At 40.8% G+C, this 23,188-nt stretch overlaps 1 protein-coding gene across 1 annotated transcript in view; it reads right to left on the bottom strand.

The window, feature by feature from the left end:
* LOC146555009 (inactive tyrosine-protein kinase transmembrane receptor ROR1-like) overlaps nt 1–23,188 on the bottom strand; it is a 138,052-nt gene that overhangs the window by 17,496 nt on the left and 97,368 nt on the right. Inside the window, exon 5 of the mRNA XM_085250988.1 lies at nt 467–594. Coding sequence (XP_085107114.1) covers nt 467–594 — 128 coding nt within the window. The remainder of the gene's footprint in view (nt 1–466; nt 595–23,188) is intronic.

The raw sequence follows: 23,188 nt of genomic DNA, 5'->3' as shown, positions 1-23,188 counted from the left end.
AGAGTTTGGCAGTTTCAGTCTCTTCAGTATTATCAGTATTATCAGTATTATTTGTCTTTTAGAGACAAATTATGTCTCTGAAAGACATAATTTTCTCCCATTTAATTGAATCTACCAAAAATGCAGGTGCCATCTGCCATCAAGAGCAAGGACAGAAGAAGCGGCACTTATTCCAATTTTTCAAACAAAGCATAAAGAAATGACTTTTGGCTCAAGACTTTTGCACAGTACTGTATGCCCTTTGGTCATTGATTGTGTTCAGTTGTCTTTCTTGAATCTGCAGGAACTAAATATTTAGTAACATGGAATCATCTTCATCAAGTTAAGCCTGTACACACAAACTAATCAAACGTTTCTTATGAATGAATATGTATTTATGATGGATGTAGAAGTAAATTTAATCTATTCTCAAAACATTAATTCGATTTGTGTTGGCTCGAAGGAGGTTTAGCCCGCTCAAACTCACCTGTGATCTGGGTCTCAATCTCCCCCTGCATCTGCAGCGAGTCGACAAAAATGCTGCGGTTGCCGATAAAGCGGGCGCAGGCTATGCCTCTGTACGGCTGGCAGAATCCATCTTCAGGAAACCCGTTGCTGAGAGGTCAGAGGGGCGAGAAAGAGAGGGTGCTTTTAAAGTTCGTCTGAACAACATGAATCAATTTCATCGACTCTTTCACAGGAAAACCACTAGAGGTCAGTCTACATTAGCATATCCCACAAGACCAACTAGTTCCACTTCTGTGGAGGGAAAGGCTGCTCCTTGCTGCCTTTGCTTGGCTACAGATCAGGCAAACTCAAAGGCAGATATCTAATACACATAAATGTCCTTATTCACAGTAAACTGCTTTAAGAATTAATATCTCACGTCGGACTTTATTCGTGTTGCGTCAGAGAGTCGTCACTCTGAGCCACAATTTAAAACATATGAAAGGAGAAAGAGAGCAACCTTGTTTCTACAGATATGCAACTCCACTCAGTGAGCTTCTTTTGGGGCATTTCTTTTAATTTCCTCGTTAATGTAACGATTCTTATCCCGCTTAACACAGTCATCATCATCCTCTCCCCTTCCTGTCTCACTCTCTGTGCTTTTTTATTCTTTCTCCATACACACACACACACACACACACACACACACACAAAGCCCACGCTCACCGGCAGACCACTCGCTCAGTGTGAGATCACTTTGTCATGCGCTTTAAGTCATACCATATGGGACGTTAAGACCAGGCACAACTGCAATATGTGGTATAGGCGAGTCCACGATGCCACTGCATATATGAAGTATATCCTCATGGTGCAGACCTGCTGCCTGAGTAATGGCGAACAGAAGCAGCTAGACTATGACATTTTTAATATATTTAACTTAAAGTGCAGCCAATCACAGCTAAGACACAGGCCTCAGCTGTGATTGGCTGAACAATAACACCAATAGTCAAACATTTCGACTCTGATAGGTAAGGTGGCCCCGAGAGGTCGATCGGACCGCAGCTTATGAAAACACCAGCAAATAGAAAAATGCTGAAAAAGCACACAAAATAAAACTGAATAAAAACCCCAATAGAAATAGAAAAAAAGTTGCTAATAATCACAAAACAACACACAAATGTTTTTGGGGAGACAATAATGTGACGGAAGAGTTGCACAAATGACAAGCCAACAGTAGATGGCCAATAGCAAACTACCTACAGTATTATATGAAAGTGTGCAATTAAAACAACAATATAACACATAACATTGATGAATCCTCAACTGCTTTTAATGACACCTCCGTATTTTTTGATTTCTGTCCGTTCTGTGGCTGGTCCATCACATTATTGTGTCCCCAGAAACATTTCTGGATTTTGTTTTTTCTACTTCTGTTTTATTCAACTTCTGTTGTGTTTTCTACGCTTTTGCTGCATTTTTCTATTTACTTAGTGTTTCCTTAACTTGCAGTCTGTTTGACCTTTCAGGGCCACCATATATGGGGGTTTAAAAAACACTATTGTGTAGCAGCCTAGTGAGAATTTAACTGCTTCTCTACTTCTTTTGCACATCATTCTTTTATTACAGCTTTACAGAAACGTCACTTTTGCTAATGAGAGTTGGATGGTTTACAAGAGATGGTACAAAGTGCGAAAAGCACTAATTTTACTCCACAAGCTGTAAAAATTGCACACACATTCCCCCATCCTGGTTTGGTGTGAGTGTGAGGTCAGTAGGTTACCTCTCTCTGTGGAGTGTTAAGTGACTGAAGGGCCAAGGTCAGTTAACCCCCTTTCCCTGTCTGTGCAGATCTTAAATGGGCTTTCCAGACATGGACACACACTCACACACACACTCATGCACACACACACACCCACACTCACACACATGACTACCAGGGCAGCGGTCTGCATACTGCCGATTCCTCAGAGATAGGGTAACTTTACAACTTAATGCAGGTTTAAACAGATTTTATCCCCGGAATATGTAATTTCCTACTAAAATATGCAGTAATAATGACTTCATGTTGCGGTGGGCCTGCAGAGGGCTTAGCACCCCTTCAACAAGCCGCAAATGCATAAACTGATACTCCTTTGGATGTTTTTCACCCTTTTGGGGAAGAGCCGCCTGTGTTTAGGTGAAAGCAATAAAGGGAGTGTCTGGTAATTGTAAGCAGTAATAATTGAATAATTTGAGAGACTTACAATTGGTTAGGTTCCTGCCATTTTTGAACGTAATGAAGCGGAACATAAAAAAAGGTAGCTCTGGCATGAGAAAACATACACAAACGGGATAAAGAGCGAGGGCTGGAGTGTGTCCAGGCAACCCAGAGGTTAGTTTGGTTGTGCGTCACAGAGAACGGTGGACACAAACATCCACACTAGCATGAAGCCACACACAGACAAGCAAATGACAAGGGAGAGGAGACGATCCACCGCAGTGCAGCCAGATCCCCGCGGGCAAATTATAACTACTGCAAGTCAGAACGCCCTAAACCAAAGCGGCTCAGCTTGAATCCCAAGTCGCCCTCACTGGGCTTCCTGTATTTTAGCTTCTTTCACTGGTTTCCAAATCAACGGAGCTTCCAAGACCATGTCTAAGAAGATGATTAAAGCATCTCGTCTGGTAGGGAAGGAATGGATAACAGCATGTTCGAAGAGCGATAGACACATCTACGAAAACCTAATCACTGTGAGACATCTGAGGTTTTCCGAAAACCTCTCTCGGTGTTTTCTTGTCCATTTATTTTCTCATGTGTTTGTGTGTGTCAGTGTAAGCTATCCCGAGCAGGGGAAAGCTAAGCGCGGTTGCTATTTGTGTAAACAGTGAATAACTGTTCAGGCCTTTGATTTTACACACTAACGCCACGGGCCCTCTGTATAATGTTTTATAACAGTTAATTACAAAGGGAGCCTTCTCCGTTCCAGACTCGATCTATAATCCAGATATAAACAGAAAGACGAGCCTCACCACAGAGCCTAAACAAGGTGCTGAAGACACTGATGCATTGTCCAATTACATTTTTTCCGACCTCATTATTTATTCAGGGAAGTGCTTGCTGAGCAGCCATGGTCTTTTTCCACCCAACACCCAGGTTAACATCCACAGTATTAAATAGAGACTAGTATTTACCAGACCTGTGTGGTAAATACATTTGCACAATAGGTGTGTAGAAAAGATATAGAGTTCAACTCATTCGATTCATATGTAATTCAAGTATTTATTTACTTTTTTCACGCTCGAAATAAATAAATAGGGAGATGGATATAAATGGAACATCTAGCTCATGTGAGCTACATTTAGCAACCCTGAATTGGACAAATGGAAGACGTTGGATGGGTGGATGGTTGTTGAAGAATGGAAGTACAAAAACACCTACGTACATGTTGTTATTACCTGGTTGGACCCCATTATAACCGTCCTTTCAAAACAGCTTTAATTCTTGGTGGCACAAGATTTTATCCATACTAGCGTGAGAGCATGAAGCAGTTGGTGCACATTTTTCTCCCCTTCCACCGCATGCCAAATTGGACTGAGATCTGACAGTGTTGTGTGTCAAAATCCCAGTATATCAGCAGTTTCAGCACATCTAGCACCAACAACCATGCCACAGTCTTTGTTCAGCTTTCTTTTCCATTCCAATGCTTGGTTTGAATTTCTGCAGCTCATCTTGACCATGTCTGCATGGCTAAAGGGTTACTGTCATGATTAGTTATTTGTTAATGACCGGTTGAGCAAGTGTACCTAATAAAGTGGGAGGTGAGTTTTATATAAATTTGAAAGCATCCAATAAGAGAACAAGACTGATCCTATCCATACTAACTATTTTGGCACTGTTATAAAAACCAAGCTAACACTGCTTTATGTTTTCAGTCTCACTCGAAATCCCAAATGTAAATCCACACGGTGGTGCTAGGAGATTGTCAAATACATAAGGTAACATAATCCAACATCTGCATATTATTGCATGGTAATCCATCTAATAGGTGTTGAGATGTTTTAATTTGAACCAATGTGGTAAACCATCAGACTCAAACAGCAGCTCTGGAGTCATTCTGTAAACTAAAATTAGGATTACAAGGAAAAGAACATGGACATATTTACAATATTGTGTCTTGAGCCACTTCAAATTTCTTTATGTTTTGCTAGCAAAATTGGAAATAGGTGCAGGGATATATTAAAACATGTGCAAGCCTACATGGAAATAAAGTATAGAAAGCAAAAACAGAGTTTGTACAATTGTAGTGTGAGAGTCAGTATTTGGTATTTGGCCACCTTTATTTTTCATCACTGCCTGAATTCCCTTTGGCATCTTTCTTATAATTTCTTTAAGTAGTCTTCAGGAATAGTTTTCCTTGAAGGCCATTTAAGTTTTTTGTTTGATGTTGCTTCAGCTAGATAAATGGGAACAATTGCTACAGGCTGCTAGCCCAAAGTTGCAATTTCAAATTGGTACCTTGCGAAGTTTTCGATTATGTTTTGACACAACACTGATTCATCATTTGAGTAAGGTGCCTTTTTATGCTTGAACAAGCCATAGGTCAGCAGTCAGTTGCTTGAACTGGTCAGGTGCACGGACTACACTGTGAAAAAGCAGCCAATGTCCAAACAACTGTGAAAAAGCACCGAGAATCGTTGCTCAAGACCATTTTAATAAACATCACAAGAAAGTCTGGCTCCTAGAAGCAAATTCTAAAGAAATTAGGAGTGGCTCAAAACCTTTGCACTGTACATTTTCAGTTTTTCATAGGCAGAAACACACGTGCTTGGACAATGAAACATATAAACCACAAACTGATGATAGGATGGAGTGGGCTCGTTTTGATGTCTTCTCTCTGATCTCTTGACTAATACTGTGTCAGAACATCAGTACAATGACACAGACACGTTCCGGGATTTAAGGGCTGTGGTTTAACACAAACATAGAATTATCAGGAAAGGGAGAGTTTTCAGTTAAGGAAGAATGTTAAAAAATGTTGAGTCAACTCTGAATATCTCTAATAAGTTGTTCAATCTGGATTTTTTAAACCATATTCATCAAAACGTCCAAAGTTCTCAGTATTTCCACAGATTCCGCAAACTCTCCCAGTTCCACTTTCCAATGTGATGACTCGTCTTCACTCTTATCTGCTTTAACTTTTCCGTGACGATTTTTATTCATTAGTGGGACACATGGCAGTGAAGATAACTGTCCGACCAATGAACACAGAACATGAACACAGCTCAAAAAGGCTGTGACACGAATGAGCACACACTTTCTTTACTCCAGAATATGACAAGCGGCCTCGTCCTGGTCTCATTTGAGGATTAAACTTTGGTGTAGGGTTCTGATAATGAAAGAAACCTTTAAGCCTTGAGGATATAAGCTCGAGTGTTTCCCCATAAGAAGTCTGTGATGATGGGTTTGTGCTGAGTTGTGGGGTAAAGGGATGTGAATCTCAATGCTCTTTGTTGGAGCATGCTATGGAAAGGAAAGGATTTGAGGATGATGAGAAGGGGGAGGGAAATCCTGATGACACTTTAGATTTTAGGGTTTTGTTTCCATTAGCTGCTCTGGGTGCTGAGTGAAGAGGAGATGAGCTGCTAGCAACATGAGGTCACAGCTGTTGTATCCTGATTAGGGATGCCCCTAAACTAGTTTTTATTTAATCACTCTCATCCTGGTTTGACAGGAATAATAAATGCTTTGACAGAATCAGGAGGTCTAACATGACCAATAACTTTTTGCTGCTCTAAACCTGCAAATTTAGTTGATAATGTACCTTTTTGTTACCAACCCATTATACATATTACGTTGTATAAATTCATAATTGTCATGTAAAAGAAGCCAAAGTGCAATGATGTGCAAATCATCTAAAGAGACTCAGAAAAGAAGGTGACTGGTTGGATATGCCCAGTAAAGCTCATGAGTTGTATTGTATCACTTGAATACAACTGTTTGCAAATTTATGTGTTAGATGCTATGTATGTTTGCAACAGATTAAAGATGCCCAACAACAAATCAGACGGCACTTGTGCATCTGGAGATGCACAAGTGCATCTAAGTCTCCGTTTTTCAATTTGTCTGTGCAGCAGGTGAAATCTACACGCATTCGTCAGCATGTTGGGCTCTCTCCATTGGTGTGCACTCGTGATTTCATTATCACAGTAGGGCTGTGTAATGATCTCTTACTGACAGGGAGCCAAAATGGCCACCAGAGGCTGAGGCTGACTGGGATCTGTGGCTGCCAGTGGCCCGTGACCACACTGGGAATGAACAGCAAGTGAGGGCAAACTGAGGCACTGCATCAGGATACAATGGAGAGAGAAGGCCCTCTTGGTCATCATGTTACTGCTGCTCGCTGACTGCAACAATAGAGGCTTCTGTCAGAGAGAAGGAAACTAACAGAGCGCTAAGAGAAGAAGGATGTAAGAACAAACATGAGGGATTAATTTGAGCTGGTGTGCATTTTTTTAAAAAGGGAAAAAAATAAGGAGGCTTCTCTGAAAACAAAATCAAAATCACAGTTTTTTTCCATCCAGCATAGCAAAACTTTGGTAGTATGGTCGAAACTGCCTGAATGCTAAGCTTGATTAATATAGCCATCAGTATGAGGGTTTATTGGGTGCCAAAACCATGAATGAAGCTTTATAATACTAGGAGGAAGAAGGTTTCTTCTTCTGTGGTTTTGTATCACAGTATTAATATAAACAGTAACGGGGTAAACAGTACAAATGGGGAATTCAGTGTCTGCCGTTTACAGATGATCCAGCTGTTATTTTACTGCCTGCCTGGCTACCCACTCAGTCTGGTATCATTTAAATAAATGGGGAGGCTGCACTTTTAAGCACACAGACAGTGGGTCTAAGGCAAAGTGTATAAAACATGGATGTGTCACTGGTTTGGTTTGTGGACTACTGTTTTGGAGCCTCTATGGCCTTTTAAGAGACAAGTAACCAAACACTGGAGTGACCATATAAGCTGTGAGCTAATGCTAGCTAGGTTAAAAAGGATGATGCAGTGGAAACCAGCTAATTATGTGCTAATATATAAAAAAATCTCTCTCTCTAGATATTTATCTCACTGCGACTGTAACCGGGGTTTAGACATTAGAATTCTCTCCTAATGAGTCATATTTAAGGTGTAGCATCTGTGCTCCACTGACCAGCAGAAAGGGTACACTTCTGAAGAGACCAGGTGCCAAAGAATCAAAACCAGACATTTTGGAAAACTGTGAACAACTTCACTTTAAAAAAATTTCCTCTTTTACAAGAGCAACTTTGTATCAATAAATATGGAAGAAGAGTGTTGTTTACATAAAACAATGAAATAAGACAACAAAATAGAGAATTATTCCGAAACAAAGTTAGTTACTCAGTGGCTTTGACCCTTTGAATATTTTTACTCTGGCTTCATTTTTCAGTCTCATTGCTTATCACTTGGTCTGAACATAGTCTACAGTCGCAGTCTTTGTTTCTCTGCTAATGCCAAATATAGAATTCTTGCACATACTTCAACTGATTTTTACTGAAAAGCCAGTGCAGTGATTAGTGACTTTGAAAAATAAAAGCTAAAGCTTTCATTAAGCTGTCTGTTTGAATAACTCTTGAATTGAGATAAAACCTAGAAAATTATTTTTGTAAAACACTTCACTGAATGCAACTTAGATACTTATCTATAATAACGCAAAAATGACTCCCAGATATAGATGCTGGTGTTGCACTGCGCTCTGCTATAAGACCCAGAAAAGTTTAATACAAGAGTTCAACATGCAGGAAAGGAACCGACATCAATCCCATCACTCCTCACAAAACTCCTGACCTGGTGACATCACTTTCCCAGAGGGCAGAAGGGACTCAGAGGTCCTGGAGGGTGGAGGGTTTGGGCAGTGAAGGTGTCAATCTGTCTGTCAATTAGGAGTATAGGAGGCAATATGTCTGCTTAAGCCTGACATAAACCCAGTGGTTTTTCGGCAGACGCATACATACAAACAAACAGAGCTCAGGGGTCACAGAGTCGAATTTGCTGCCTGAGGAGGAGAGGGCTGGAGGGTTTTCGCTTGAATAGCCACATGAATGCCTTAGCAAAAACTATAACCCAAAGCAAAGGAAAGTAAAGGAAAAAGTGTGATGAAGAACATTAAAAGGAGGGTCAAAGATTAATAAAATACAAAATACAAAGAACCTGGCAGCTCTGATATCTGAAAAATAGAAATGTTGATAATTTTCAGAACATCTAAAGTTGTTTAAGCAGGAAGGACCAGCAAAATGGGAAAACAGCCTTATAATGTTTGACTTCCATGTAACAAAAAATTAGGGCTCTGAATTCCAAACTGTCAGTCGAGTATAACAAATACATCAGTTCGTAATTTATTTTCGTAAGAGGTCTTCTCCCCCCGGAGAGCTATTACAAATTTTATTCTTGTTTTCCATATCTCTGTTGCAAATAGATTCCTGACTTTATCTTTTTTCTTAATAGCATTCCTTGAATTGACTCCAGGCTGCCAGCAAACATCCGTGTGGAAACAATAATGACGAGAGAAGAAAGGAAAGCAGAAAATAAAGAAGAGTGAAACAAGACTGCCAGGAGCAAACCTGCTTCTACCCCCCGACACACAGATATACACACACACACACACACAGATATATACACACACACTTTTGTGCATGATTTACGACAGCTTATAGCCTAGATCACAGATCCCAATCTGAACACACAGAGACAGACACTTAAAAAAGACAGGAGGACACATGTTTTGGCTAACTGGCTACTGACGGTGCTTAAGGAACAAGAATGTGCATGTTTGAACACAAGCACGGCTTCCTGAGGAAACTGAAATAATCCTTGATGAGAGCGAGTAAGAATCACAAAAGACACGGAGAAAGGTAACACTGTTGTGAAGCTCATAAATAATCCGTCTTTAAACACACTGGGGACTGTATGACAGAGAAAACACACAAAAAGACTTATGTTCAGTTTAAGGACATCCACCTTAAACGACATTCCTGTAACTAAACAAAGCTTCTAATGAACTGCTGACAGTATGTTCTGTATGCCTTTGTCCACTGGATACATTTTCTGCAATTCCCACGGAAAAAAAAGCATTACAAATGATAACACACTTTATTTATATAGCACCTTTAAAAGCAGTTTACAAAGTGATTTGCCAAAAGTGCAAAGCACTTTAGAAAGGTAGAAAGGTTTCAGGTGAAAAGGAAGGTGAAACTTAAAATTATATCTACTGCAATGTAAAAAAACCAAACAAACCCTAACATCATTAACCCTTTCAAAATTCGCACTAGCGAAATGAAAATGTCAGGGAGCTATACCTGAGCCTGTGACTTTAAACACTGTTCTGGGGGTTAGAAAGATAGTCTAAGAAATACATTTGAGAAAAGGGATACTCTTCAACTGCATGTTGATAACAGATGTCATAAAATACATGTAGATTTTTTCTTTCTTTTCTTTTACAGCCTCTTTTTAATTTACTGCTGGATATATTCAGTCCGGGTGCAGTGTTGAATTTGGCTCTTTGTCCTTGTAGGAGGTGATAGAGTGAACAAAGGTGCAGCATGTTTGATTAACAATGAAGACCAGATCCTCTGTGCTAAAGTTTGCAGTAAGAGCAGTTAAAAGGAAACAACAGTAAAAAGTGTCAGAAATCAATATGCAAAATACTGGATTTTGATCCCAGTCACTGAAAATATATCTTTGGTTCACTTTATAAATTTCTTTTTAGGATGAATGAACAATTATTACCCAATGTGATCAGGTGGAACCCCCTTTCCTTTGCTATACACATCAGTCGTGTTGCTGTTTCTCAACACATTTTACATTCAGAGTATCCAGGCATTTTGTCTGGAGTTCCTGGGAACTACAGGCAAGTAGTAATATGTTGATGAAACTGAAGCACACAACCAAGCTTAAGGAATGTGAGTACAACAGAAAATATTTATTGGAATGCTCCAGCCATAATAGTACAATATTCACCTGCTGTGTGACAACCGGTGTAAAGCACAAATCTTGACACGGACATAAGAACTTACAGGCATACTCAAAAATGGTTTTGCTGAAGGTATTTTAAGGGATATGACTTGTCTTCAAGGTCCAACCTTCCAATAATAAGATAAGTTAAGGCTCCTGCACTCGTGGAAACAAACACAACTATTCATTTGGTGAAAGCGCCAGGCAAACCCTCTCACAGCTGTCGTATATATTTACAATGTGCTTGATATATGTGTACGTATGTGCAACTTTGTGTATGTTCACAGAACCTTTTTGTGATAGAGGAAACATTATAGTATTTCAACAAACCAAAAGGTTTCTGTGCATGCACGAACCTCGCCGACTCACACGAACTGCTTATCAGCCGAAGCTGCATTATAACAAAGTCAAAGTCCCTCTAGAAGCAAGCCAGCGCAAAACACCACTAGACACATATTTGGGGATTATTCTGAAGCATTAGCTAAATTAACTTTAATTTGATTGTTTACTTAGACATGGAAATGGCATGTATGGAATCACAGGTCAAATCAGATGAAAACTGTTTAAAGTGTTTGCTGGCTTGGCTGCAAAAACAACCCTCCTTGCTGTTTGGGGGATTTCCCCATCAATTTAAAATAGGAATTCTTTGAGTTCTGTGTTTATACCAAGAGACATGAAGTCAAAATGATCTCCTAATAGCAAATAATTTCACTTTAGCTCTTATTGAGGCGGTCGAGTCCTCAAGATTTTCTGATTAACAAATGCAAATGCAACTTTTTTTTAGATTCTAACATTTTATAAAAAAAATGGATATCCTGATATATCTCTGCTTTTCCACATAGTACTACATGGTGTATATAAAAAAATCACTTAACACACTTAAAATAAATGTATTGAGTGGGTTAACTTTTGGAGGCTTTGTTTATTTTTATTTTTTTGGACTGACGATGATGTGAAAGTGTCAAAGTGTATCGTTAGAATGTATCAAAGTGCTACAGAAAGCATTATCAGTGGTCAGACAAAGCAATGGCTATGGGGAAGGGTGAAATCAAAAAGGTATGCGATCCCAGTTGTAATGCATTTGGCAAATTCATTTGTGACTCATAAGACTCAGTCATGAACATGGGTGTCTGTGTGTCATTTTTCACCACACAGACTAAGAGTTTTCATGCTAAGACTGGGTCAGCAGCATTTTATAAAGTCCACTTTAAAATTGCTAAAGTGCAGGAGCAGTGTAAACTCTAGGCATACAATATATCTCTTACAGTCTTTACAAAAACAGAGCTGAACCCAGGCTGGAAAAAGAAACATAATTTAATCAGTTTTGTCACCAGGCTCCAGCAGCCCAAATTTGCTCATACTTGACCTCACCCTATCCTGGCCCACCTAAGATGAGTTTGACATCATTTCACAGAAGTGAATGAATCTGATCAAAACAGAAAAACATACGTAATCTGGGCTCTCTGCCTCACAATGACACTAATAAAACTGTAGAATTGGTCCAGTGAGGTTGCGTTCATCTAGCTTTTCAAGAAAATCCAGAAAAGGAGACTTTATCAAAACCCTGAATGGCCTTTGGTCACATGCATGCAATTTGGTGGGCGCCAGGACTAATAAATGCTAAACTGATTGATAAACTGACCTGAACTGATGGAAGATAATAACACTCTCAGCGCAAACTGCATTGATCACATTAAGTGCTGCATGCCATCTGGCTTTCGCTGGCAGGACAGCGATCTAAACTGCTAACAAAAGCGTCTATATAACCTCGAAATAGACACAACGTACACTGTGCCCATTTGTTTCTCTCACACACCACCAAGGGCAAAGAAAGAGCACTTTCTCTGCATACAGTTCCCTTTTTTCCTGTGCAAAAGTGTATATGTGTGTGTGTGTTCATGGGAGGTTTAGGGCAGAGTTCAGGGAAAACCCAAATACCCTGTGTAGACCTTCTAACCCTCAGGGAGAAACTGTGATTCACAAAATATCTCTCTCTCTCTCTCTCACACACACACACACACACACACACACACACACACACACACACACACACACACTTTGCCAGATCTGACCTTGACCAGACCTGCCAACGAGATCACCAACACACATACACAAAGAAACCTGGGAAACAGGAAGTCGGCCTTGTCCAAGCATGTGTGCGAAAGCTCCGTTAATAAAGAGTGGTGTATGAAAACTCATGTGTGTAAAGACAGACGTGTGTCGCGTCTAATGCCTAATAATGTAAATTGCTTTAATGGCTAAGGCCGTCTACAATTTATGCCCCCCCCCCGAGTGTGTGGGGCAGGATTTAGGTGGGGCTTGTGGGAGGGAGGCTGTGGTGGTATCTCTGATTTCAAACAGCCGCTGGTGCTCTGGGACCAGGGCATGTCAAAAGGACCCGTCCCCGATGAGCCATATTAGGGCCCTGATCCCCAATCAATCAGCACCACGCTAAAAAGAATCCCAAACAAGACGGCAATTAAGCCCCGCCGAGGACTTAACTAAACACGTGAGAGAGATAGGCTTTGTAAGAGCAACTCTGTGGGCACTTCTTTGACTCAGTTTGTGAGTGTGCATTTTTTGCACGCCTACTTGTGGGGAAAAAGGCCCCAATCTATGCAAAGTACAGAGGTTCAAAATGTCCCTGCAGAACAACCTTTGTTTTTCAAAGTGGAACAGTAAACACACTCATATTTGAACACGAAGCATCAGAGCGCCTACCGATTATGTTTTGACGACTAGACTAGAAGCTGAGTCTGATATGCAAATGCAGGTAAAAAGGAGACCTTTAATATGCTATAACTTGCTTTTTCACCTGGTGAGGTGACCACTGAACCTTTAACTATAATGCCCTTTTTTGAAAATTTCACCAGTAAATTATTTGATACACACCCCAACTTATTTTAATGGGGTCAGGCTGGAGGATTTGATTGGCTTTCATTGAATGACCCAAACATGGACAGAATACCTTTTTATAAATTTCGCCAAGAAAGTTTCCCCGCTTCATGTTCCACGTTTTGCAGATGAACATAAGCAAATAGGGGACTGTCCACCAGCTACTGCTCTTACCCCAATTAAACTGCAAGCAGGTTGAGAAAACTCACAGAGCCATTTGCGTGCAAGTCCGAATGGCAAGAAAAAAGACTTTCAGTGTGACAGATGTGTTCCCCCTACTCCTAAAATTAAAAGAGAGAGAAGACCCCCATGTGTTAGTCTGAAGCGCTGAAGAAAATCAGCATGTGGTCGAGAAGAAATGCATCCAAAAATTGAGAGGGCCTGTCATCCCCTCAGTCTGAATGGGTGCGATGCTTGTGGTGTAGAGCAAATCATAATCAGTCCTGGCCAGCATCAGAGAACCGCAGCCGTGTTGACACTGGCACCGAGGTGCGAAGAAGTGAAACCAAAATCCAGGGTTTCTCAATACAGCACACAAGTTCACAGTCTCAGTAAGAGTCTATTGTGACCAAAAACAGCACATGCACTATGCTGCGGGCTGGGGGGTTTAATGGGCGAGTGGTTTTGAAATGGCGGGCCTGCATATCTCTCTGAACTAACAGGACACTTTTTTGCGCCTCGTTTCAGAGTTAGCATGCATTTGGGGTTTTGTTAATATCAAATAAGGCAACTGGTTAGCCAAACAGCATGTTCACCTTCTTCCTGAAGTTAAGAAATAACGTTTGTATGCTGAATGCGACTCTATCGCCAGGGGTTGCTAGCATGATGACATAAATAAAGGAAGCAGCTACCTCGGCTTTGTCCAACACCACAGATTCACATTTTATATGTTGATTGTGTTATCTGTAAAACTGCTAAAGTGATTTAAAAACAAAAACCAGATTGTAGGGTTGCAGGAGGTTATGTGTGGTGCTTTCTGGGAGTCCTGAAGGCAGTTGATGCATTTCAGTGTTTTCAATGGACTAAACAAACAGTTTGAATTTTGTTTACTTTGGACAGCAGCAGGCTGGCTCATTCCCTGTTCTCAGTTTTGATGCTAAGCTATGTTAACCAGCTGGTGCAGATTCACATTCATCAGGCTGGTCTACTCATTGTAAGGCACCTTAGTAGCTGTGCAATAACAAGAGAGAGTTTTAAGGAAACTTGCCATATGTGGAAAAATGTAATTACCCAGAGTTTCACTGGAAGGCAGCAGATAAAATGTGAATGCACCACATAAAACACTGCAGTCAGTGTAAAAAAAAGAAGAAGCTAGTAACCACAAAGACAATAGGTGAGCCTAAACTCAAAAGAAATGCTTACTGAGAAGATAACACCCTACAGAAACGGCCCTATACTGATTAAACTACGTGACTGCGGTCTCTTGTTGCCTAAGAGCTGGAAGATCTTGAGAGGGAAATACAAGATACAGCCTTGAGCTGAAAATCTGTAATAGATTCCCTAAATAATTATTCAATTTAAAAGCTTAATTGTGGTTTAATTTTGCATGCTTTGCTGATCGTTGCCAGATTAAAAAACCCTCGACGGCATCGCTTTATCCTCCCCCCTGCTTGCAGAACACACCTAGAAGGCAGTGCCGTACATCAAGTGTGCAATTACAAGCCGTATTAATAAATCGGTGCCAATTACATAGATATTGCAAGCACAAACATTTCATAACAGCTGCTCTACATGAGGAAGAAAAGACTTTTCAGGGTCTCAATCAGTCTGTTTTGATTACTGCAGGCGCACGAGCCTCGTCAAGCTACAGCATCAACTTTGTGTGGCATCTTCAAGTCATTACACGTTATGAAAACGACTTCCTCAAACTAATTTGTCAATCAGCCCCAGCACCGTGCAGGGCGGGACACACACACGCCACGGTCCCGTCTATACAAAGTCAAATTGCGCCTAGATTTTTATTTTTTTTTAAACACTTTGATGCTTTGAGTGTACAACAGGATTGCCAGCAGGCTAAAAGGCGGAGCACGCCTCCGGGCCGTTGTCTCCTCAGCTCCAAGGTCGATTTAATCTAGTGTGTTGACAGCTGGCTAATTACAGAGCCTTATACAGTGTGTTGGTTGGTTTCTTGCCACACAGCCACATGCACACTGAGATACAGAGGACATATGTATATACACACACACACACACACACACACACACACACAGGAAAAGTTAAGACTGAATGTGCGTTTACACTATATTACAGTTAAACACACCTGATTGGAGCAATCACCTCAAGTCATCAAGTTACATGTAAACGAGAGATCAACCGGCAAATTAATCGCAAGCTTATAAAAAGTAAAAAAAAGATATTACACACACACACACACACATATATATATACACAATCACTACAACAGAAATTTTGATACAATAAAGACTTTCAGCTCTTGATGGACACTAATGATGAGTAAACCAGCACAGCGCGTCCTTCATCGAGCGCATTCAACCGTTCACTTCCTAAAAAGGGGGATACGTCGAAGCGAGTGAAAGGAAGATTAAGTGTAAGCAATGAGCAGAAAGGTTAGAGCTCTGACCAAATAAAAAAAGGAGCCAGAGAAAACAGAGCTGAGAGAATCTGTTCTCTGTTAAACCTGCCTCTCTTTTATTCTTCGGCACAGAGTGGACTGAGGAGAAAGGAGGCACAGGAGAGGGAAAGGAGGAAATAAGAAAAAAAGAAAACAGCCATTTTTGTGATTTTCTTAAGTTTTTTTTTTTTTACCAGCGCCGAGAGAAAAGCAGCGGGGGAAAGTTTTGCGAAATTTAAACAGCCTCGACAGCCGGGGTGCAGTGTTATTAATCTTTTCAAACAGCGAGAAAACCCCTGTATTATAAACACAGACAGAGACTCTGGGATCGGCGGCTGTGTTACGTAAAGTGTGTTTATTGCTTCTGTCAGATTAAAACTGTGTATATCCAGTAAGTCAACATCTTTATTTTGAGGGGGGGAAACATATATAAGCTGCTGTTTCTGAAAATCTGAAAAGGAACTAGGAAATAGAATAGAATAGCCTTTATTGTCATTGTACAGAGTACAACGAAATTGGAGTGCCACTCCCTTGGTGCAAGTTTCAATAATAAATATAAATGTAAAATATAAAAAGTACAAAAAAAACAATCGTAAGTACTCAAACAATAGTATGTACAATATATACAGGATAGCAGCATTAATATAATGACAGTATGAATAGCAGCATAATATAATGACAGTGACGGTATGGAATAGGTTCAATTGTTTTTGTGCTTATTTACTACGGTGATAGCTCTGGGAAAGAAGCTATCCCTGAATCTGTTTGTCCTGGTTTTATGTGACCTGTACCGTCGGCCTGACGGTAATAGTTCAAACAGTTGGTTGCTGGGGTGAGAGTGGTCCTTGATGATATTGCCAGCTCTGCTGAGGTACCGAGAGTTTGCAGTGACCTCCAGGCTGGGCAGAGAGCAGCCAGTCATCTTCTGGGCTGTGTTGATGACCCTCTGCAGTACTTTCCTGTCCGCAGCTGAGCACCCTGCATACCATGTTGTTATGCCGTACGTTAGGATGCTCTCTATGGTGGCTCTGTAAAATGTCACCAGCAGCCTCTCCTCCAGGTTGTTCCTCCTGAGCACTCTCAGAAAGTGGAGACGCTGCTGGGCCTTTTTAACCACCGCTGTAGTATTTGCAGTCCAGGAGAGGTCATCAGATATCTGCACGCCCAGAAACCTCATGGAGTGTACCCTCTCCACACAGCTCCCGTGAATGTAAAGTGGGGCCGGGTCTGCTCTGCCCTTCCTGAAGTCCAAGATAAGTTCTTTAGTTTATCTTGGACTTCAGGAAGGGCAGAGCAAATAACCTGTAATCTGTAGGAAGATGGAAAACACATCCCAGCAGACACAAAACACCACCGGCATTTAACTTATGTTAGTTGTGTTTCTTGTCATCTAGTAAATGTATGATCAATATTATTATGGCTCTGCTTTTGGTCTCCACCAGTATAGAGGAAAAATATCTGGTCTGCTAGCTGCTAATCACACCTGTGTGCCTTTCACTTCCATGCAGAAACTGTATTGTGGGTTTTGGGTCAAAGCTCTGCAGAACTAAAAGGAAATGTAGAGTTGGGTGATACCTCTGTGGGTTTGGCACCAACACAAAAATCTTTCAGGTTTTATATTTTACAGCTGCTTTAACCATATGAATGATGCAAACTTCCAAGTCATGCATTCAGTGCCTCCCTTTAGTGTTTTAACATTATAATTCAAGTTAAAAAAGGCATTTAAAGATCAGGTTCAGCCTAATGTGAGTCTCGTTCGAATGCAGACAGAAAAAGAGAGTAAATAACTGCATCTTCCACTGTTTTAGGCAGCTTTATCGCAGTGTGGGGACTTTAGATGCTAGCTTTTTCTGGGAGTATTTAACTGCCTCTGATGGGAGCTTACATCGGAATCTCACGCCGGCTCACGCGGCTAATCACACCTGAGCGCCCCCGACCCCGACCGGACTCCGGCATCAAAGAAAAACATGCAACTCCCAAATGTTAATGGTGCCATCGTCCTCCTACTCTGCTAACAGTATTTGTCTTTCACTCCCTTCACCCCACTCGCAAAAAGGGAATGAATAAAGTTGGGGCGCTCTAATTTTGGCAGGCGAGACTTTTCCCCCCTCTCCCTGTGTTTGTGCAGGCTCTGTGAAAACATCTCCAAGGTGGAGAGAAGATGGAGGAGAATGTCAAGCAGGAGCCCTGACACAGTAATCTGCTTCTTAATTATGGTAACTGCTGATATAATAGTGGACTGTGGACTGAATCAGCGCTTTAGATTTGATGCGAGTCAAAAGTAACTCACAGCAATTAGGCGTTGAAGCTTAACTTGGACAGATGACAGGTGGACCTGAAGGCACATTTTCAGATATTAGAGGAAAATACACCATGCATGGCTGTAAATATAAAGCTACAATGTTTGTACAAGTGAAATGGCTTCGATCAAAGGCTGGAAACACGGACATAGGAAGCCTCAAAAATAACACTTTCAGCTTATCACTATAAAACAATTAAAAATACAGTTCATATTGTTGTGCTGCAATTTTATTGTTGGACAATAGCAAAGGATTTCTGGTCTGCACTCGGACAAGTTAGGCCCACACTTGTCTGTTGCAACCACAGGAGTCGCCCCCTGCTGGCCACCTGCACTGGCTGCACTGGCCGCAAGCTACGTCGCGTTTTACATCGAATTTCTAAAATTTAGAGCAGCGGCGCTTGCTTGCTTCGCTGGTGTATGAAAACACAACTGATTCGTGCAACATATCCATCACATAAGACAAAATAACATTACAGGCACTACCAATGAACACTAATTTACAGTAAGTTAATATTAAAAATGTACATATACACTGTGGGGGGGTGTGGTACATGGCTCAGCTGTAGGGGAGGGGTGGTGTGGTGTCAGGGGAAGGCTGACTGACACAGCTGATTTTCATGGTATAATTATGCCTTCCCTATTTGAGTGGGATGCCGGGACCTGATAGGAGAGCTGTGTGTACTACACAGGAGAGAGGCGGCTGTAAAGCAGTGTGCCGTGGGTCATCATGTACACATAACTCATCTCATCCAACTCTTAGCAAAAGTATCCTAAAATGACAAAATTTGCGATTAAGAGGGTTGCAATACTGGCATAATGTTTCGGCTGTAACCTGAAAATTAAAAAATTTTCAGGTTTCCACTGTTCCATACCTGGAACAACAGAAACAGAAAGAATAAGTAAACAGACATGCCACGCATAGCCACATATCCATATTTAATTACTGACCATCTATTGGTGCTGCTCATTTTTAGCTGTTGGCATCTGGAAAGACAGAAGCCCTGAAATATCTTCATTTCACCAAACCTTTAACATTCCAAAATGCCATGCTTTAAACTTTAAGATGTCTCTTTCCATCTCTCAATCATCTACGTGTCTTTCCCCCCCTAATTTCAGACCTGCTTTACTGCACTTCCTTCCTCTGGTCTCAGGCAGCTCCATTCAACACAAACTGCTTGGATTGTGAGCTGAAACCTCGAGGCTCTCCGCACTAAAAACCAAACCCTCGGGACACACACTGTAATCCTTTGCACACCACAGAGTGTATACTTTTTAGTTCGGCTCAGAGGGGATGGAAATCTCAGCCCAGGCTGAAGCAAAGGCAGCACAGAGGACCTGAAGTTTGCGTTCAGGTTCAACAAGGTGGGTGGCGAGAAATTTTCCCCAAAATTTATGAGCAATACTTGCGGATAATTCTTCCCTACAACACCGCTGTCACTTTCAGCTTCTTGGGAGCAGGAGGTCAAGTCAAGTCAAGTCAACTTTATTTGTCAATTCTGCCACATGTACAGGACATACACAGAATAGAAATTGCGTTACTCTCAAACCCTAGTGATTAGAAAAATGCAAATAAAATAATTAAAAAGTAAAAATTTAAATAAATACAATACAATTTTACGTATAACAAAAAAAAAGCTATGCAATATACAATATACAAGGTGAAAGAAAGAAAAAAAACAGTGCAGGGTAAATGAATACAATTCACACAAACTGACAAGCTTCTAAACCAGATGTCTTTCAGATAACTCTAAAGGAGCAGACGTTTTGATTGCTGAACAGCTGTGGTATGAGGTAAGTGGCCAAAGGTCACCAAGTGTCATCATTAGGTGAACTTGTCTTCTTGATGGCTGCCACCCTAACTTTACAGCTAATAAGCTGGCCGTGACACTAATGATGAGCAGCAGCCCGCCGCCACCGCACCTCCACTGTTGTCAAAGGAGGCACCTGTCTATTTAAATGAAGGCTGTAATGACTGTAATGACTCGAGCTCGCGCTGCTTCCGCTTGACTGCAACCCTTTCCTTTAAAAGTCGACAGAAAAGAAAACAAGGTGAGGAGAAGGTAATTTCTTCCACACCCATGGCGTACAATGTGTCTAGTTTGTTGAAGAGCTAACTCGATGAGCTTTTCAAGGCTCAGGCTGATCACTGTGTTCTGCTGGATCAAAGTTTTCTTTGTGCCAACTTTTATCACTAGTATAAAGCCTTTGAAAGCAGTTTATAAACCTTAACAAACGTTACCATAAAATGATGTGTGACTATGATGCAAGAGCAGAAACCTCATGGTTTAAAATGATACTTTGACAATGAAAATAAATCTTTTATACATAGCATATGGGTGTATTTTAACTAGAATGCTTGAAAATTGTGGTTTTGTGTGACAACTGGAATGTTTGGCACTGTCCCAGTTATAATAACATACACTTGTTCAAGTGCTAGTTTCAAACCAAGCATCCAAAAGGGGAAGAACGGTGACTTGAACGTGGCATGATTGAAAGAGTTGATCAGCTGGTGTTTTTGCATGCAACCATCTCTAGGGTTTACAGAGAACGGTCTGAAAATGACACACAAAAAAAGAAAATGCCTTATTGGTGTTAGAGGGCAGTGGAGAATGAGCTAATGGGAAGGGAGAAGTAACACAAATAAGAAAAGATACTTACTTTGTGACTATAAGGTGACAATCAACCGACAACAAGGAATAAAAGTAGGTTTTAAAAAAATAAAAAGAACTATTTAAACGAAAAACCTGTTATACCCAAAATATGCAGAAGAGCATCTCTGATCACACAACACAAACATTGAAGGGCTACAGCAGCAGAAGACCACAAAAGGTGCCAATGAGTCGCAATTTCTAACTACAACGCTCACACTGCATGGTCAGAATTTTCTATCCTGCCTTGTACTAATGGTTCAAACTGCTGGTGGTGTTCTGGTTTTTCTTGGCACAAATTGGGTACCTTACCACCAATTAAGTATTGTTTAAATATCTCAGCCTGCCTTAGTTTTCCCCTCATAGCATAGTTTCAGGAAGGCCATGGAAACATTCCTCTTCCCATTTTTGTCCATATTGACGTGACAGCATCGTATAATCGACCATACTTTGCTCATCAAGAATTAAAGCAGTTCTGAAAGCAAAAGACAGTCCGATCAAACTCTAGTAAGGTGTATCTAATGAAGTGGCTGGTGAGTGAATGTCAGTATGTAGCAGAAGGAGGCTAAAATCACTTCCTCCTACTTGAAATCTCATTCAATTTTCCATTTCAGTTTATTTCCAGCACGACCGTACTGCGAAGCCAAAAGTCTCTTTGAAATTTCTTCTTTTTATTGATGTTTCCCTTGAGAAAGTGCATTGTGATTCTTTTGTGAACCAACTGCATCATCTGTGAAAGCTGTAATTTGGCTGCACAGGAAGACACCAAAAAAAACATGTAAACAAAAAGAAACGGCAGAAACAGATGTTTTAAGAGGGAGCGGGGCGCGTGTGCACGAGGCCGTGCATGAGGCCGCGCTCATGCCAGCGTGTGACTGGATATACTAAGTGTCTGACATGCGTTTTGTGCCAGCAGTTTTGATTCACAGGACGCCGCATGGAACATGGCAGCGAGCCTCGCCATAATGTCATTGGGGAAAATCATCCAGCTTCGTCTCTTTTGATCCTGCAAGAATCAAACGAACTGAAAAAAATTCAAAGAGGTTTTATCCAATAACCGGGGAGACGTTAAAACAAAACGAAGGAAGCATGCCAGACACAAAGAAAATTTTGATTTGGGCAGCGTTAGAGTGCCAAGAACATGAAAATGTTTTATGGAACGTATTTTGATGCTGTCTAAAAGAATTTTGTAGAACTTGGTTTTTATTTGCCACTTAAGGCCTCCTTTAATTTTATTTGCATGTTCATATTAGAGGATTAGCATTGTGGGTGCGTTTGCTGCTGGTATCGAATTAGGTGACTTTAAAGTATCATTTAACAAAAACCACTTACAAAATATGCAAGTCTTTTTAGACAGCATTATTTAAGGGAGAGTTCAAGTAATCGACCAAGGTCACCAGAAGACAGAATTCATTCTCGCTTTATACTCCTGGATCTGCTCTTTTCTGAACTCAGATGTTTCTGTCAAATTTTAAGGCCCACTTACAGGGCAGAATGACTGTAATCAGAAGTTAGTGAAGGTGGGCTCTGATTATGCAGCTACCTTTGGAAACTATTCTAATAGTTGTCAAACACTATTGTTATTGATGTATATACTGAGGGGGGAGGTTGTCAAACTTCGTCTTTCTAACTTAATTATAGACTAGAAATCAGATCAATGCTTTCAATGCATTTTGTCTGTCAACACAAAAAAACAGCAGGTCCAATTTCATGAAACTTGGTGGAGTGATGCACTGTGGGCATTCTGTTATGGATCTGGATCATTTTTATTCGTTTTCCTCTAAAACTGAATGAATGGCACAGGTTTCGCATTTGTTAACATTATGAACCAAACCCTGTTTGCTCATTAAAGTTGTTGTGTGTGTAAGTGAAGTAACCCACTTTCTCCAATATGAGCATCAGTGTATTAGATGCTATATAGAGACAAAGCACTGTGTGTGTCAGTGTCTGCTTTGGGCCCCAAACTCTGCGCGCAAGTGTGTGTGTGTGTGTGTGTGTGTGTGTGTGTGTGTGTGTGTGTCGGCCCAACAGTCCACATTCCAAACCGTGGACTGAAATATTCAAATATGGACCATGTGCGTGTCTACAGTTGGGTGGAAAAGCTTTCTAGAACAAGAGAGATCTGAGCTTTAAAGGCTCATATTAAATATTCATTTAGTTCCCCATGAGACCTGTACCAATAAAATGGAAAATTACAGACCAGGCCATGTTATAAAGTGAGTGATTACTCAATGAATATGCTTTATAGGACGTCTTAGGGTAGCTCTTTGCAAACCAGCATTGAATTGCTGTAGCTGGACAAACAAATCATCGCTGTGTTTTCCACTTTCAAAACTGCATGT

Source organism: Mchenga conophoros, linkage group LG17, assembly GCF_057382185.1.
Source record: "Mchenga conophoros isolate Kocher_MC1m ecotype Shallow Benthic linkage group LG17, M_conophoros_male_GT1.1, whole genome shotgun sequence".
In the NCBI taxonomy this organism is placed as follows: Eukaryota; Metazoa; Chordata; class Actinopteri; order Cichliformes; family Cichlidae; genus Mchenga; species Mchenga conophoros.
This window is presented reverse-complemented; position numbering and strand designations above follow the sequence as displayed.